The sequence below is a fragment of the Staurois parvus genome, unplaced genomic scaffold, assembly GCF_062004578.1.
Source record: "Staurois parvus isolate SC_StPar_1 unplaced genomic scaffold, SC_StPar_1.0 ptg000867l, whole genome shotgun sequence".
Lineage (NCBI taxonomy): Eukaryota > Metazoa > Chordata > Amphibia > Anura > Ranidae > Staurois > Staurois parvus.
In genome coordinates, this window is record NW_028318663.1 from 354792 (window position 1) to 369822 (window position 15031).

Genomic DNA, 15031 nt, shown 5'->3' on the forward strand with positions numbered 1-15031 from the left:
TCTATAAGGGAAAAAAACAAATTTTAAAACATATAATTGATCAAATTCTAAAGCAGGTGACATCATAGCAATACCCAAATATTTTACACTCACTTTCCCACATTCTAAGCTTACATTGAGGTTGTATACTCTTATCAGTGGTGATATTCATTTAGGCTCCGTTGCTTACAAAGCTTGGAACATGTTTTTCTCTAGTGAATTAAAACATGGACTCCATTCCTAATCAAACATACAGTATTTGTGCATGTTATTGTAAAGAGGGTCACACACCTTCGAAACACTGATTGACTTGGTACATCTTTCAAGGAGAGAAGACAGCAGTGTTTGGTAGAAAAACGACCAATTTTTGTAGTTTTGAAACCTTTAAATAAATAAATTTTTAACCTTGATAAAGGTGGTAAAGGGCTATCTGCACATACACCCATCATGATTCTGTAAATACTTGTTCAATAAACAAGGGGGTAACTGTGTCCAACCTAGGGAAGGACTGTTAGCCACACAATTTTCAACACTAGCTTCTTATCAAGAACACATACGTAGGATCAGTGTATCTAAGCAAAAGTATTTTAAGTTATTCTTGACATATTGGCCCTTGTCGGTCATGGTGCAGGAATTGTTCATTTTAGCACAGATGTTTGTTTAGGACTATGCCAACAGTTTTGGTATCTATGAGGCAAGCATGAATCTCTCAGGCCCAGGTCTAGGGGGGTGCTGGGGTTTGCTATGACCCCTCCAAGGATTTCTTTTGTCTGCCCCCCCCCAGATCCATGAGACTTGATGAGGGACAGTTGATGTAAGGGGGACTCTGATGGGGGACAGTTGATGTTAGGGGGCGCTCTGATGGGGACAGTTGATGTAAGGGGGACTCTGATGGGGGACAGTTGATGTAAGGGGGACTCTGATGGGGACAGTTGATGTAAGGGGGACTCTGATGGGGGACAGTTGATGTAAAAGGGCACTCTGATGGGGAGAGTTGATGTAAGGGGGACTCTGATGGGGGACAGTTGATGTAAAAGGGCACTCTGTTGGGGACAGTTGATGTAAGGGGGCGCTCTGATGAGGGACAGTTGATGTAAAAGGGCACTCTGATGGGGACAGTTGATGTAAGGGGGCACTTTGAGGGGAAGAATTGATATAAGGGTGCACTCTGATGTGGATATTTTATGTAAGGGGCTCTCTTATGAGGACACTTGATGTAATGGGGGGAAACTTATAGGAACCCCAATATAAGGGGGAAATCTGAGGATAACTCCTGATGTAAGGAGGGACTCTGATAGGGACACCTGATATAAAGGGCACAGGTTCTGTTTAGTCATCCTATTACATACTAGTGCTCTCTGTTCACTCCTGCACCTCCTCTGCACTACCTGTCAGATGTTACTCCAGGGTTGCGACTTTGTGGTACAGAAGCTTGCTGAGTGAATAGGGAATACTGATTCTCTATCACACTGATCATCTCTGTCACACTATTGACATTATGCCCCCTGGCCTTTTTTTTTACTGTACTCCTAGCCCAGGGGTGGGCAAACTTTTTGACTTGAGGGCCGCAATGGGTTCATATATTGGACCCGGGGGCCGGACCAAGAGTAGATGAATGTACCATCCCCCATAGTAATTCATCCCCCATAGTAATTCATCCCCCATATAGTAATTCATCCCCCCTATAGTAATTCATTCCCCAAATTAATTCATCCCCCCATATTAATTCATCCTCCATATAGTAATTCATCCCCCATAGTAATTCATCCCCCATAGTAATTCATCCCCCATATAGTAATTCACCCCCATATAGTAATTCATCCCCCATAGTAATTCATCCCCCATAGTAATTAATCCCCCATAGTAATTAATCCCCCATATAGTAATTCATCCCCCATAGTAATTAATCCCCCATATAGTAATTCATCCCCCATATAGTAATTCATCCCCCATAGTAATTAATCCCCCATATAGTAATTCATCCCCCATATAGTAATTCATCCCCCATAGTAATTCATCCCCCATATAGTAATTCATCCCCCATATAGTTATTAATCCCCCCTATAGTAATTCATCGCCCCTATAGTAATTCATTCCCCATATTAATTCATCCCTCATATAGTATTTCATCCCCCACAGTACTATTCCCCCCCAAGTAGTAAGCCAAGTCCCCCCTGTGTCAATTCACTTACCTTTGCTCCGTGCGTTCCTCTCGCCGTGTTCCCGCGCCGTTCCGGTCTTCAGGGCGGACTGTGAGAGGAGCCTAGCTCCCCTCACGTTCGTCACGCTACCCCGCCTACACACATCCTGACAGCCAATGTTTGCCTGCCCTGGCTGTGTTTTTTTTTATCACGCTCCTCGGGCCGGATTAAAAGGTCCGCCGGGCCGTATACGGCCCGCGGGCCGTAGTTTGCCCATTGCTGTCCTAGATCATATCTAGATCTAGGCTAGATTTTGCCCTGCTTCCAATGAACCTTTGTATTCTGACAGCAGGGTGACTTCCATTCCATCAGAATAAACTGGCCAGCACCACCGGCTATACCACCCTTGTTGAACCTGCCAAATTTTTATCCAGGTATGGCCAGCCTTTAGTCTTTTTTCCCAATGACCTTTTACATACGGATCCAGAGATCTGATACAGACACATTTTTGGATACTGTGCTGCTAAAGGGAAAATCTCTTTAATTTGTTGATCAACAGACAGTTGTATTTCTGTCCTGTCAGTAATCTGTGTGTTCTTTATGCTAGCTTTAAAATTTAGAAGGACTCTGCTAGACCACCTCAGAGAACCACCATTTCAACCATGTATAGTATATAATTCATTTACTTGAAACTCATGGTGCATGGTGTCTCCATACTTTTTTTTTTAAACTTCTCTTTATTAAGGTATATAAAATGTAAGTGATTTTAAAAAAAGTGCCCATTGGGCATTTCTGGGCCCAAAGAGTACATATTAACGTAAACCACAGTTATAGTAGACAACTAAAACAGCAAACATCTCCTCACTCAAAGAAATCTTGACAAGGAGAAGTACAGCAGGGGACACAGCATGAAGAAGTCTCGCGGGGCAAGTAAACTAGCTGGTGTAAAAATATGGAATAACCCAACCAGGGTAATGATCCCCTCAGATTAAGATAAGGAAAAGGACAACAACATGACAGCAGACATTAAAAAAGATAAACCGTGAGAAATTACATCTCAGTATAGGAGTCAGTTGTGTAGAACAAGAAAAGGCCCAGTAGGGTCCTGGTTGCCCTGGAATTAGCTAGGGGTGCTAACAAACTTAATAGGCAAACTCGAGGTTGCAAAATAACAGAAATAGTGGTAATGCAGGTAATAAAATGAACTACAGCTGTCCAATATTGGCAGAGATAAAGACAAGTCCTTAGCATATGTACAGTATGTAGTCAGCTTACTCTCTCCATCATCGCCAGCAGGTAGAGGAAACACTCAAATAAATTCTATGAAATCTCAGTGGCGTGAGATAAATTCTATGTAAAATGTTGAACTGAATCAATTGATCCCTTGTCGATACCAGCTAAAGGAAGGGGTACTCCCAAACCTTCTTCCAGTCTTCATCATCCAGGTTCTATACCTCCTTCAGGGTCTCTAAGCCTTTATGTAAAGAAGGCCAGAGGACCCTGTAGATATTTGAGAGTGGTTTAGTGAGATCAGGGTCTGTCAGCAGCTGCTCTATGGGGGAAGTATAAAAGGATCAACAGAGAGGCTTCAAACTCATGTTAATAGGCATAATGGAGCTGTAGGTACCTGAACAAATGAGAGTTATGTAAATGAAACTGTACTTTCAAGCATGCAAAAGATTTCAAAGTGGTCCCATTACAAATGTGCTTCAGAATCTTGATACCCCTAACAGCCCAAATGGAGGGGCCTGGCACAGTCAGAAATTCAGATAACATGGGATGCCATGTGTAACAGGGGATCAAGTCACGTTATCCATTCATTTTGTATTAGTTAATAGCCAGGCTATAACCACCACCTTCAAAGAATGGGTGAAGGAGTGAGAAGACTTAAGGCCTCTATATGGAAGATGACGAATGGCCCCATAAGAGCCAAGGGAAAATGCTTCCAGCACTACCGCTGCATTGGAATTATTTGAGATCAGCTAACTGTGGGCATGTTACATTAGGCTGCTAGGTAGTATGAGTACAAATCAGGACAGGCCCCCTTGAGTCCATGGCCTACAAAGAGTCACTAAGTGAAATCTAGGAGGATACATTCCTCAAAGCAAAGTGGATAAGTGAAAGCTAAGTTCTTGGAAAACAGATTTTGGGATCCAAACCGGGGATTAGTGAAGGACATGCAAGAGGCCTGGCAGGATTTTCATTTTGAAAAAAATGACAATATAGGATCTCAATCCATTTTCGGAAAATATGGCGGAACCCTGTCAGAACTGAGTTCATGTATTGCCAAGAAATAGACTCAAATGCCTTCTCTATATCTAGTGCAACCTGAACCCTAGCATCCACCTGTGGTTGAAGGAAAGTAAATTGCATAATGTATGGCTTGCTTAATGGACTACGCAGTCCTATTTTGACCAGCACAACTGCTGTAACAGGGAAGTGAGTGTAAGGCATAGATATATCACCTTTTTGGATCAGCCAGCGAGGTGGACAGAGGATTCCTCCCTACTGTGCTATTGTATTCTGACAGGGAGACTCCTCCACTGTAAGAATACAGTACATCGATCATTGCTGCATCTGATTTACTATAGAATATAATGGATGTGTTAACTGGGTGAAATGTACTGAGAATGTCATGAAATTAAATCTTAGATAAACGATTTGAATAACGGAAGATGTGTTAGTAATATGGATTGTTGAATGGGAAGAGGGTATATAGGTGTGACTCTATTTGTGCTACAATAGGCAGATTTAATGCAAAAGAGAAGAATGAAGAAAGAACTAAAGATACATAAGTAAAAGTTGGGTTGACACGGGCATGAAGGAAAGGATAAAACCTCAAGCAGAACTGGGTGAGGCAAGTAGTTCCAAAACATGGTTGGGAAGGCTAGTTGAGTAATGGGATCAAACTAGATGTCAAACTAGAGGTTAAATGAAGCAGGTATGATTTTCCCTGTGTATACTGGATGTGTTGATGTACATGTCTCATATATATATATATATATACATTTTTTTATCACATGTATTGCAAACTAACAATTCGGTTGGGTAGATGGAGTCACTTTGACTGTAAGGAATAGCTCTCACCCAGAGGTAGCATATATGTTCACATAGCATAGGGTAGAGACTCTCTGACACAGCAGCTCTTACCTTGAAATGAATTGGGCACTTGTAAAATAGATGCATAAGCCAATTGGCAGAAAACTACAGTAATCCAAGCTTTAAATAATATTTTCTAGGCTCACGCAGTCATGGAGACACAATCTAGAGGGAAATTTGCTCATTAAGAGAATAGAATCATCTCTTGTATTATCCTGAAGGAGTTAGATTATTTTTATGCCAGAAGGTCACTAGAGTTTACTAGCAATCAAAATGCCGATCAAGGAAAAAAAAAGAAAGGAATAAAGCTTTCCAAATCTTCATGTGATATTTTGGATGGACTTAATATTTTCATTGATGGGTTCAGTCATATAGACAACACAGAAGAGGAAAGGAAGAAAGACTGCATGCATGTATCCCAAGTCCTACAAATGCAGCCAGGAAACTGGATGAATCTGCATATCAGACAGATCTACAGCAAGGCTTAGGTACAGCAGCAGGAGCCATTGGCTCCCAATGCTGTCAATCAGAGCCAGTGACGAGGAGTGGGGAGTGGACACACAGAGCAGGGCTCAGGAACAAGCATGCATGAGTGCCCCCCAGAGCATGCGGATTGCTCAGGACCCCTTGGCTCTTTTGGGAACCTAATTTCCTGCCTTTTCCCTGGAATCTCATCACCATATCTTTATCCAACTGCTGTCGTCCCCGCAGTCTGCGTACCTGTGCACTTCTCACTACCCCTGTGGTATTGCACCTTTAATATTACTTGGGCTACTACTGTTCCCTAGACCACCCTAGGGTGTGAAATGCAACCAGATGTACCTACTTAATAAATAAAGAAGAATTAATTGGGAAGGATGAACGTAAGTAAATGAAACAATATATGTAAAAGGGGCAAATAAACAACTGTCTATAAAGGAGTTAATATTCAGCTACTCTATGAACAGTCTGCAAAAGTCCATATAAAAAGCCATTATGCACTCGAATAGGTAGCTCCACCAGAAACGGAAATTAATCTCTAAAAAATAACCAGAAATACACAAGGAAACGCCACTAAGTGCAGTGTTGGTATAGGCCTTTAATAGTAAAGCCAAATGAACACTCACATGGAATAGTATGCCATGCGTTAATTAGTAGAACTCTATGAATAGCAAAAACCAATCCCCCCAAGAGACAATTCTGAGTCAATCCTTGGGATTTTTTTGGAACTTTCAATTGTTTTGGAACTTTTACATGTTTGCACATTATTGGGACATACAGTGGGGCAAAAAAGTATTTAGTCAGCCACCAATTGTGCAAGTTCTCCCACTTATAAAGATGAGAGAGGCCTGTAATTGGCATCATAGGTAGACCTCAACTATGAGAGACAAAATGAGAAAAAAAATCCAGACATTCACATTGGCTGATTTGGAAAGAATTTATTTGCAAATTATGGTGCAAAATAAGTATTTGGTCAATATCAAAAGTTCATCTCAATACTTTGTTATATATCCTTTGTTGGCAATGACAGAGGTCAAACGTTTCCTGTAAGTCTTCACAAGGTTGGCACACACTGTTGCTGGTATGTTGGCCCATCCTCCATGCAGATCTCCTCTAGAGCAGTGATGTTTTGGGGCTGTCGCTGGGCAACACGGACTTTCAACTCCCTCCAAAGGTTTTCTATGGGGTTGAGATCTGGAGACTGGCTAGGCCACTCCAGGACCTTGAAATGCTTCTTACGAAGCCACTCCTTTGTTGCCCGGGTGGTATGTTTGGGATCATTGTCATGTTGGAAGACCCAGCCACGTTTCATCTTCAATGCCCTTGCTGATGGAAGGAGGTTTGCACTCAAAATCTTCTCACGATACATGGCCCCATTCATTCTGTCCTGTACATGGATCAGTTGTCCTGGTCCCTTTGTGGAGAAACAGCCCCAAAGCATGATGTTGCCACCCCATGCTTCACAGTAGGTATGGTGTTCTTTGGATGCAACTCAGCATTTTCTCTCCTCCAAACACGATGAGTTGTGTTTCTACCAAACAGTTCTATTTTGGTTTCATCTGACCATATGACATTCTCCCAATCCTCTTCTGGATCATCCAAATGCTCTCTAGCAAACTTCAGACGGGCCCGGACATGTACTGGCTTAAGCAGGGGGACACGTCTGGCACTGCAGGATCTGAGTCCCTGGTGGCGTAGTGTGTTACTGATGGTAGCCTTTGTTATGTTGGTCCCAGCTCTCTGCAGGTCATTCCCTAGGTCCCCCCGTGTGGTCCTGGGATTTTTGCTCACCATTCTTGTGATCATTTTGACCCTACGGGGTGAGATCTTGCGTGGAGCCCCAGATCGAGGGAGATTATCAGTGGCCTTGTATGTCTTCCATTTTCTAATTATTGCTCCCACAGTTGATTTGTTCACACCAAGCTGCTTGCCTATTGCAGATTCAGTCTTCCCAGCCTGGTGCAGGTCTACAATTTTGTTTCTGGTGTCCTTCGACAGCTCTTTGTTCTTCACCATAGTGGAGTTTGGAGTGTGACTGTTTGAACTTGTTATCAGTATAAAAGACACCTGTCCACAACCTCAAACAGGTGCCATTGATACAGGTAATGAGTGCAGGACAAAGGAGCCTCTTAAAGAAGAAGGTACAGGTCTGTGAGAGCCAGAAATTTTGCTTGTTTGTAGGTGACCAAATACTTATTTTCCCCCATAATTTGCTAATAAATTCTTTCCAAATCAGCCAATGTGATTGTCTGGATTTGTTTTCTCATTTTGTCTCTCATAGTTGAGGTCTCCCTATGATGCCAATTACAGGCCTCTCTCATCTTTTTAGGTGGGAGAACTTGTACAATTGGTGGCTGACTAAATACTTTTTTGCCCCAATGTATATATATATATATATATATATAGTTTCATACAATTTCACCGTATACACAGTTTCATGGCATTGTATATGTGCTATTTTTAGCACTATTGTCGTTTAAGCACCTTATTTATTGGTTATTGGTTGCTTATTGCTTATTATTGCTTATTGGTTTATTTAGGATTTAGTCACTGGGGAGGAGGGATATAATTGCGAGCTCACGGGGCATTATAGCACATGCACATTTGTGGGGACTCTTTGTGTAGCAGGGAGTTCATTCATTTATTTATTAATTATTTAAAGTAGTTTTTGGGAGAGGCAGCACAGCAATTTTTATGTTTGCACTCACACATTTGTTCAGCGGTACACATTTGTGATTTTGCTAGCAGCAGCCAGTCTAATTGATAACTCCTCTGTGCAGGTTATACTCACACGTTAAATACATGTACCTCTACTATGGGGGCTCTTAAAATTTGTAGAGTTCGGTACTACAGAATATCGGGGTGACGAGGCTCTGTAGCATGTATTTGAAAATGTGTGCTAACTAAATGCCTATTTTTAGCACATACTGCTAGACAGGTAATTCGGTTTGTTAGCAGGCTGGCTGGAAAGTGTGAGCTTGGAAGTTTTCTTTTCCGTTGTTTGACAATATTCCTGCCTACTGCCTGGACAATTCCTTAGGCTGTGCTGACCGTGTCTCTGCCTGCTGCCTGGACCAAAGCTCTCCTCTGCTGACAGTGGCACTACTAAACCACAGTTAATCTTTTGTTCACCCTTTGTTCAGCCTCCCATACTTCCTGGCCAGTGAACATAGCATTGTGCTTTGAAGGCAGCCATGTACTTGCTTGGCTTTTAGGAACAGGAACTGCTGTAGGTGAAGCTACACTATGTTAAATTCACTGACCACTCTTACAGAGTTGACCATTACAGTACATTGTTTTTTACACAGTGTTAGTTGTTTTTCTGTGTTTCACAGGTTGGAAATTTGGGTACATTCTGTAATCAGTCCAGACATTGAAAAGGTCTCACACATGTGGCATCCCCATATTCAGGAGGACTTGCAGAATGTATTTGTGGGGCATAGTTCTAAGTATGTCCATGCTGTTTGTTAGAAATATCTTTATAGATTGAAAATACATCTTCATTTTCTATCCACATTGTCCAAACATATGATACGTTCAGGATTCATTATGCCTCACAGAAAATATGATGTGTTTGCTTTCCAAAGTGTGGTAATTTTGTGGGTGTTTCCACTGTTCTGGTGCTTCAGGGCTTCCAAAATTGTGATAGTAGGTAGTTAGGAAATAATATGTGCAATTTATGCCCCTAGAACACATAAAGGTGTTCCTTGGATTTTGGGCCCCTCTATGTGGTTAGGCTGTGGAAAAGTCTCACACATGTGGTATCGCCATTTAAGGAGGAGTAGAATGCATTCTGGGGTGTAATTCTTGCTATGTTCATACTGTGTGTTAGAAATATCTAGTAAATTGACCACTTTGTGTAAAAAAAAACTTTTTAATTTTCTTTCCACATTTTCCAAAAACTTGTGGAAAACAATGGCATGTTCAAAAAACTCATTATTCCTCATAAGAAATATGTTGGGGTGTTTGCTTTCCAAAATGTGGTAATTTTGTAGGTGTTTCCATTGTCCTGGTGCTCCAGGGCCTCCGACATTGTGATAGGTAGTCAGGACATTTTAAACTTTATTTTTAATTTGATAACTTTACCAAGGCCCTTTTGATTTCCTTGTTTGGTAGACTGTAAATTAGAGGGTTTATCACCGGTACAACTGCTGTAAACAAAACGCTCAATGCTTGTTCTAGATCAACAAGGTAGCTTGCTTGTGGCATCATATACATGGATAAAACTGTCCCATAAAAGACACTGATGACAGTGAGGTGAGATGAGCACGTGTTAAAGGTTTTCCGTCTTCCTTCTTTAGAGTTTATATGTAAAATAACACGGATAATTTTCATGTAAGAGATGATGGTGCATAAGAATGGACAAAGGCCAAATACTAACAATTCAATACAGAGTGCTATGTATAACAATTCAGTGCCCGTACAAGATATTTTTAGGAGGGCCTTGGCATCACAGAAGTATTGTTCAACTCTGGCTGATTTACAGAAGGATATTTTTGAGATTGCTGTGGTGAACAATAAAGAGTTGAAGCATCCAGAAACCCAAATGGCAGCAATGAGTTTGACGCAGTTCTTCCCACTGAACACAGAATGATAATGTAAGGGCTTACAAATAGCAATGTATCGATCGTACGCCATGGTGAAGAGAAGGATGTCTTCTGTGCTGGCACACTCCCCATAGAAGTACAGTTGGGTGAAGCACTGGTTGAAGGACACTGTATTGTGGTCATACAGTAACATGTCAAGAAGTTTGGGGACATTGACAGAGGTGTAAAAAATATCTAAAGCAGACAAGTTACAAAGAAATAGGTATAAAGGAGAGTGTAGATGCCGGCTGTGATAAATAACCATAATAATGGTAGAATTCAACAGGACACCAGTGAGGTATAACAAAGAAAACACAATAAAAAATATGACTCTGTTTTTAGATACAGAGGGGAAAAAGAGAAGATGGAATTCTTTAGGTGATGTGTAATTTTCCATTGACTGTTGTTTTCTGGATTATAATTCTGATGTAGGGAATCCCTGGCCTGAAGATATGAAGAACACAGAGACTATCAGATAACAAAAAATAGAAAAAAAACCCCAAAAATTAATCCTAGATTCTTGGGAAGAAAGTCAACTTTCTTCCAGAATACTGGTGGATAACATTTACATTTTATTCACCAATACAATATATCTTTCCAAATTCAAATTCAGATTCCTTTTACCTTTGTACCCTATCCTTCCTCTGGAAACATTCACTTCAGGTGGAAATGACCTCTCAGACTGCTCCTTTCTTTTTCTCCAGTCCAAAGTGTCATCATGTGTCACACCATGCTGGGGTGTCTTTACTTTATCCTCTATGGGTTTACCAAATCATGTGACTTTCATCTGTCTTATGTTTTCAACCTCATTTACATGACCTCTGCAGACTGTACACTATGAATGGATTGATTAATTGTGGCTTGAGCTGTCAGGTGCTGTGTACATAGGCACACTGTGTGCTTTTGAGACGCTAGCCCATACCAGCAAGTCTGTTAAGTTAGGATGAGCAGCTGTGTCCAAGCAGCCGCTGCATCCCCTTACACTTAGATGGGTTGGCATCCCAAAGCACCTGGCAGCTCCAGCAACATAAACTAACATTGTGGTGTATGGGCCTCAGCATCCATGTGAATAAGACTTTAGCAATCCTTCTTACACTTCTTCCAACTGCATATATATCGCATGTGGAAATGCATTTTTATTACAAATTATATGAAAAATATTTTAAAAAATATCAAGTATACTGTATGTCTTTAAAAATACAAATCTACATTTTTGGAATACATTTACAAATATATGTAAAAATGACTTTTTATATGTTAAAAATAATCTGAAGAATATATATATTTTTAAAATATATTCTTCAGATTTATTTTTAACATATAAAAAAAGCAATTTTAACATATATTTTTACATATATTAGTAAATGCATTACAAAAATGTATTGTATTTTTTAAGACATACAGTATATTTGAAATGTATTTTTAAAAATATTTTTCATATATTTTGTAATAAAAACATTTCAACATGCAGTGTATATATATATATATATATATATATATATATATTTGAAATATATTTTGAAATATATTGAATATGGCCAAAATTGTAGTACTTCAAATATATGTCAATATATTTGGGAAGAATATTGTTTAAAATATATTTTTCTTCCATGTGGGTAGGGAGATCAACTTGTGCCCGGTGGGAGTAAACAATGCCCTATCTTTGGTATTAGGGGGAGAAATAGTCGGTATCAGTGGGAGAAATAGAGTCCCATGGTCGGCGTCAGTGGCAGGAATTATGCCCCATTGAACTGCATTCACTATATTCGGTCTCCCCAGACCCACCATTCACTATATCTGGTCTCCCAGGACCCTGCATTCTCTATATCCGGTCTCCCCAAGCCCTGCATACACTATATATGGTCTCCCCAGACCCTGCACTCACTATATCCACTCTCCCCGGACCCTGCATTCACTATATCTGGTCTCCCCGACCCTGCATTCACTATATCCGCTCCCCCCGGACCCCGCATTCACTATATCTGCTCTCCCCAGACCCTGCATTCACTATATCTGGTCTCCCAGGATCCTGCATTCTCTATATCCGGTCTCCCCAAGCCCTGCATACACTATATATGGTCTCCCCAGACCCTGCACTCACTATATCCGCTCTCCCCGGACCCTGCATTCACTATATCTGGTCTCCCCGGACCCTGCATTCACTATATCTGGTCTCCCCGGACCCTGCATTCACTATATCTGGTCTCCCTGGACCCTGCATTCACTATATCTGCTCTCCCCAGACCCTGCATTCACTATATCTGCTCTCCCTTGGACCTTGCATTCACCATATCCACTCTCCCTGGACCCTGAATTCACTGAATACGCTCACCCCAGACCCTGCATTTGTAAGCCGTGTACCGCGGTGGGCTCCCCAGGATACAATGAAGTCACGAACGAGGAAAGCAATCCTAACACCAGCTTTTGTCACAACAGAATTTTACTTAGATGTGGCAAATAAACACATCCACAAATGCTGGAATATACAATAAATTTACATACACCCAGCCCAAAGGCTGAGACCCTTGTGCTGCACAGCACGGCACCTCCTGATGGATGAAGGTAGAAGGTGTAGTAATTTACCTACTGGGGGGCACAACTAAGCTGCCACACCTTACCTGTTATTACCCTAAAAGAGCAGGAATCAGTGTATGGGTGTATGATATGGGCTAGCCTGTGGTGCAGCACAACGGCTTACAATCTTACACAAATCTACAGTATTCCCCCTCCCATAACTGGTCCTGTAGCACAGGCCTGAGTATTCCTTCTGAGCAAAACGCCAGTCTGGCTTGAGTTTGTAGGATTTAATCAGCTCTCCAATGTGAAATGTCACTTTGGAGTCCTTCCAATGATCAGTAACAACACTTTTGGCCTGACACAAACAGAGACCCTAACTAACTATCGGCCTGGACTCAGTCCTATAGGCGCCAACACTGAAATGAAGTGTGTGCACGATCTTACCGACCCGGGTCTGCTTTTCATCCGCTGGTGACTCTGAACAGAACAACTGTCTCTCCACTAAGCATGCAATATCACAGTATATATATTGCTTAGTTCCTCAGCTTCCCATCAGCTTCCTTGAAGCAATCTTCCTTTCTTTGAACAGGGTTAGCGTCTTGAACACCATCAGCTTCACTCAACTGAATTTCTGATCATGGAGGGCTGTCCTCACATCTGAATGGCATCGGATTCTCAGATCACACAGCCCCCCTTCTCTCTCTCAAGCATGGCTGCTCTCTTCTCCTTTTCCTGTTCACTCTCCAAGTGTAAAACCCCACCTCTTCATGAATATAGAAATCTCTATGCAGTCTGAGGCTGTGTTAGAAAAAACAGTGACTTCTTGTGCCTAAACTGCAGAATGTCAGTCAGAACGTTTTTAATTTACTTCAATCAGTGTTCAAACAATGAAAGCTGTTTCCCCATCTCATACATTCACTATATCTGGTCTCCCCGGACCCCGCATTCACTATATCTGGTCTCCCCGGACCCCGCATTCACTATATCTGGTCTCCCCGGACCCTGCATTCACTATATCTGGTCTCCCTGGACCCTGCATTCACTATATCTGGTCTTCCCGGACCCTGCATTCACTATATCTGGTCTCTCCGGACCCGGCATTCACTATATCTGATCTCCCCAGACCCTGCATTCACTATATCTGGTCTCCCAGACCCTGATATAACCACATATATATAAACAAACCCACTATCCTGGTTGAGTCCACAACTAATCTGTTTTTGTTCAGTTTGCTATTGTGCTGGAGATTAGGGACTCCCGGATCACTGAATTAATATTAACCGCTTGCCGCCCTGCCACTGTGTATATACACGTGCAGGGCGGCAGTGGAGCGCAAAACCACGTTTAAAAAAGGGTTCCGCGCTCCCGACACTTTCGCCGGCAGGGGGCGCGCGCGCGCGCTCCCGCCGACCAGCGGGTGACACTATTTGATCCAGGAGGGATCAATCATTAGATTTCAGCCAGTGATTTCTGGCTGAAATCACATGATCGGTCCCTGTCCTATCCTGTCCTGTGTTGACATACACACAGGGCAGGATATGATGTCATTCTTCTCTGCCTGGACACATTCCGTTCCAGACAGAGAAGAAGACATCCAAAAAGTGAGTACACAAGCACTACACTACAGTTAGAACACTCTAGGACACATTTAACCCCCTGATCGCCCCCCCCCCTCCAGTTAACCCTTCACTGCCCTGTCACCAGTGTTACTGATCAGTGAAGCGATTTTTACTGATCAGTGTCGCTGGCGACTTCCGATAGAGTTAGCGCCCCTCCCAGATAGCGCCAGATTGCCCGCCAGTACACCAGTAATCCCGTTTAACCCCTTGATCGCCCCCCCCTCCAGTTAACCCATTCACTGCCCTGTCACCCAGTGTCACTGATCAGTGAACCAATTTTTACTGATCACTGTATCAGTGTCGCTGGCGACTTACGATAGAGTTAGCGCCCCTCCCAGATAGCGCCAGTTTGCCCGCCAGTACACCAGTAATCCCGTTTAACCCCTTGATCGCCCCCCCCCCCAGTTAACCCCTGCACTGCCCTGTCACCAGTGTCACTGATCAGTGAACCAATTTTTACTGATCACTGTATCAGTGTCGCTGGCGACTTCCGATAGAGTTAGCGCCCCTCCCAGATAGCGCCAGATTGCCCGCCAGTACACCAGTAATCCCGTTTAACCCCTTGATCACCCCCCCAGTTAACCCCTTCACTGCCCTGTCACCCAGTGTC

The 15031-nt window shown here is 42.3% G+C and overlaps 1 protein-coding gene across 1 annotated transcript; it reads right to left on the reverse strand.

Annotated features, from left to right (window-relative positions):
• Positions 1–9767: 9767 nt before the first annotated feature.
• Positions 9768–10682, reverse strand: LOC149443212 (olfactory receptor 1468-like). Its single transcript, XM_089655744.1, has one exon. It carries the CDS (start codon positions 10680–10682, stop codon positions 9768–9770), a length of 915 nt encoding a protein of 304 aa, XP_089511870.1.
• Positions 10683–15031: the final 4349 nt, after the last annotated feature.

Bases quoted from the DNA above. Each gene is read 5' to 3' on its own strand.
- LOC149443212 (XM_089655744.1), bottom strand. From the start codon at position 10,682: ATGGAAAATTACACATCACCTAAAGAATTCCATCTTCTCTTTTTCCCC.